The sequence below is a fragment of the Austrofundulus limnaeus genome, unplaced genomic scaffold, assembly GCF_001266775.1.
Source record: "Austrofundulus limnaeus strain Quisiro unplaced genomic scaffold, Austrofundulus_limnaeus-1.0 Scaffold30, whole genome shotgun sequence".
NCBI classification, from domain to species: domain Eukaryota; kingdom Metazoa; phylum Chordata; class Actinopteri; order Cyprinodontiformes; family Rivulidae; genus Austrofundulus; species Austrofundulus limnaeus.
In genome coordinates, this window is record NW_013952432.1 from 632590 (window position 1) to 636058 (window position 3469).

General features: G+C 40.1%; 1 protein-coding gene across 1 annotated transcript in view; it reads left to right on the forward strand.

Annotated features, from left to right (window-relative positions):
• Positions 1–215: 215 nt before the first annotated feature.
• LOC106515524 (collagen alpha-1(XV) chain) overlaps positions 216–3469 on the forward strand; it is a gene marked incomplete at its 3' end in the record, with an annotated part of 36093 nt that continues 32839 nt past the window's right edge. The window contains 2 exon segments of the mRNA XM_014005363.1: positions 216–364; positions 457–536. Coding sequence (XP_013860817.1) covers positions 354–364; positions 457–536 — 91 coding nt within the window.

Consider the following 3469-nt stretch of genomic DNA (forward strand, 5'->3'; position numbering starts at 1 on the left):
TGTGTGTGTGTGTGTGTGTGTGTGTGTGTGCGTGTGTGTGTTCATTTGCATTTGGTGCTGTGATGTCTGAAGGGGAGGGCTGCATTAGAAAGCAGTGGTCCGGAGAAAGACGCAGGGAGTCAGATTTCAGCTCAGCCGAAGCCCCCTTGAGTCCTGACACACACTGAAGCTGCCTTTGTCTGACTGGAAACCAGAAGGAGAGTTCAAAAAAAAAAAGAGGAGGAGGAGGAGGAGGAGGAGAGTGAGAGGTTTTTAGTCTGGAGTGAGTGAGAGGGAGGCAGAGTGGGCTCCATCTCTCTAGCACAAATGAACAAGGGAACTTTAATGTGTATCTAAGCTCACCCTCAGTGAAAATGACTTCCTGGTAAATAAAACTAAGTTTTTTTTCCTGTTCTTAAGTTATTTAAAGTTGACTTTTGTTTAGTTTTCTCACTCTTTAGTTGTGYTTTTGTGCAGCATTCCTCCCTGGTCCATTGGATTTTCTCTTCTCCTGCGGCTCTGCTGCCTTCACTCCTCTGCCTATCAGCTGCTGGAAGGTATGTGCACTCTAGCTGCAGATTGCTTCTTGCTGAAAGTATTTTTTTCCCTGCTCCCTGTTGATGAACTATCTGCTGGCTCAGATATTTCCATGTGTTTAATTCAAAAGAAAAGAAGTGACACTGGAAGGAAAGCATTGCTTCACTGCAGCATCATTTCGGCAGTAAATTTTGGGGAGACTATGCTCCTTTTTTGCATTACTTTAAGATCTAATAGAAGCTGTATTAGTAAAAGCATTACATTTTGTACTTTATTTCACTTTTAAAGTTAAGCAATCCAAGTTCAGATGATTTGTGGTGTAAAGTTTTAGTAGCAGTTTTTGTTTTTGCAATTTTTTGTTGCTTTGGTTCCAATTTWTCACCTGCAAGCCAGTAGAGTTTTTCTATAGTAAAGATCTTTGGAGAAGTCTTGAGGGACTTGAGAGTGTCTTCTAAAGGYAGACTTGCACTTGGCTCTACTTATTTAACTAAATGAATCCAATCGGAGTAGATCCTTGTGGATACTGGTTTGGACTGGGTTCAGAATCCCTGCACATACCTCTGTTTTCTCATGCAAATGAGGAGGAACCCATGTGGATGGAGAAACACGGCATTTCCCKCCTGGAAAGTTGGCTCCGAAAACCGCTTAATGTGACGATGACATCAGAGCGCACGATAACACACCCGCTGCTTCGTGACCCTTTCAGTTGTGTTGGGCTAAATCTGCCGTGCCTCTTTCTCTTGGTGACTAACGGCTCAATCAGCACGCTCCAACATGTTCCTGATTAGTTCTGGGTCTACTTTCCTCCTGCAACTGGAAACAGGCTCAATATGTGTGAAGTGATTAAGGTGGGGGTAGGTGATGCTGTGCGGAGTATTGGAAGGTGCTTGTGATTGATTGACTTTGTCAGTTGTGTCTGCAAACTTTGGTTTATTAGGTTTCATCTTTAGACAGACCCAGCTGGAATCCAGAGGTACAGTATGTGTGCAGGTATCTTGACCTGTGATCACCACTGAGACTCCCCTATCACAAAAGCAGCTTTGTCCAGCCTTAGTCAAATGAATATGGAGTCTTGTTATCTCATGTGACTCCCACAACGATTCACTGTCTGTCTGATATTTTGTATTAAACGTCACTCAGGCCGTTGGCTCAGGAAAGTAGAACCACTTCAATAAAAGCTTGTCCCCAAGCCAGAGATGAGCAGAATCTGATAGTAAAAGATTAACAATACATCTTAAATGATCACCCAAGCTGGCAATGATGGTGTGTGGAGATAAAATGTTGGAAGACACTTTTTTTGTGCAAGTTCATGGTCTAGCTTCCTTTACAGCAGATTCTGCAAGTGATGACTGTTCCAGAGGCTCCGTTGTCAAACTGTTTGTCTGTTTGCCATATTTATAATCCTCTGCCATGATTCACTTTTTCAAGAGAGGGGGGAAAAAGGAAAAAAAAAGAGTGCAAGCGTTTGTGTGCTCCAGTATGCTGGATGATTTGCCAGGGAAAGCACCAGGGACAAATATTTCCAGACTGCACGCTGTAAATACTCCTGAAAACAGAGCTGTCACCACAGCAACACTCACACTTCTGTGCCTGATTTGAAAAATAATGTTGGTATGATTTTTTTTTTCATGCAAAATGTTGTGTTTTATGAAGTGTGTATAGATGCTGGCAGGACAAAAAATGGAGAAAATCCATTAGAGGTCTAAAGTTTTCACTTTGAAAAGAAAATTTAGTTTTGACCATTTAGAACTCATAAAGACACGGAAAACATTAGCCTATTGTAATTAACTGAGATCATGTAGAAAGTGTTACAAATCTAAAGTGGTAAATTAACTATAATACAAGTCAAAACAATTCAATACTATACAGCAAATAGTCATTTCAGGCTGGCAATATGTATTTCTTCAAGGAATGCAAGTAATTTGCTTTTTCTTTTACAAAAGCCAATGTTTCTCAGTTGGATATTCAATGACAAAATTCTGTGCAAATATTTTGCACAATGTGACATGCTCATAGTTTGTGATGGAGATAGCGCCCAGCTACTAGCATGTAGAACTTCAGCTCACAAGCTTCAAATCTGATCAAATTTTAGCCATTTAGATTTTTAAGTTCAGTCAGTTTGGTGGTCAGTTTGAATTGGGTTGATTAAATGGGCTCATTAAAATCTGTGTGATGGTTCAGGAGATACACACACAGACATGGGAGGTTATTACCAAGTGATATACATGTAATAAATACACAAATCCATACAGCAGTTGAACTGCAAACAAATCCAATCAATGGATTTATGTATATAATACTAATTTCCATAAAATCATGCGTAATCAAGATGTTTCAAAATGACATTAACAAGAACTCGTAAAAAAAGAACTATTAAATGACACAAGTTGATAAGCCAGTCATGCTTCAGGGAGGGTTTTTATAGATATGAAAACGTTATAAAAAGCATTCCCTTCAGAAAGTGCTTGATTTTAATCACCACTAATAAGTAACATGTTGACAAACACACACAGTGACAAACTCCTTCACACGCCCATACATCCACACTGGAGATGTTTTACATCTGCTGAACATATGATAAATACACACAAATGATCAGGTTTCTAATTTATGTTGAGGACACAGTTGGGTATTTGAGCCCATAAATAATAAGACCTGGCCGGTGATTTTTACAAAACCTGCAGTGAGGGTGGGAGTGATGGTGGTTCTGGTGAGACAACTGTGATCAGAGCAATACGATTATTTTCATGCAGACCAGAGTGAACAGTTTGTGTGTCACCAGTGTAGAGATTTGTGGGTGGTGAGGCAGAGTCTGACTGAATAGATTTGATCAAAAAAATAAACAAAGAAAAACTGCAGAAGAATTAGGCCTTGAGCTCACAGGTGCCCTCTGCAGACAGACTGCTTGTCACAGGTCAGGCTTTTTTAAAGTGCTTTTACATCAGACCAACAA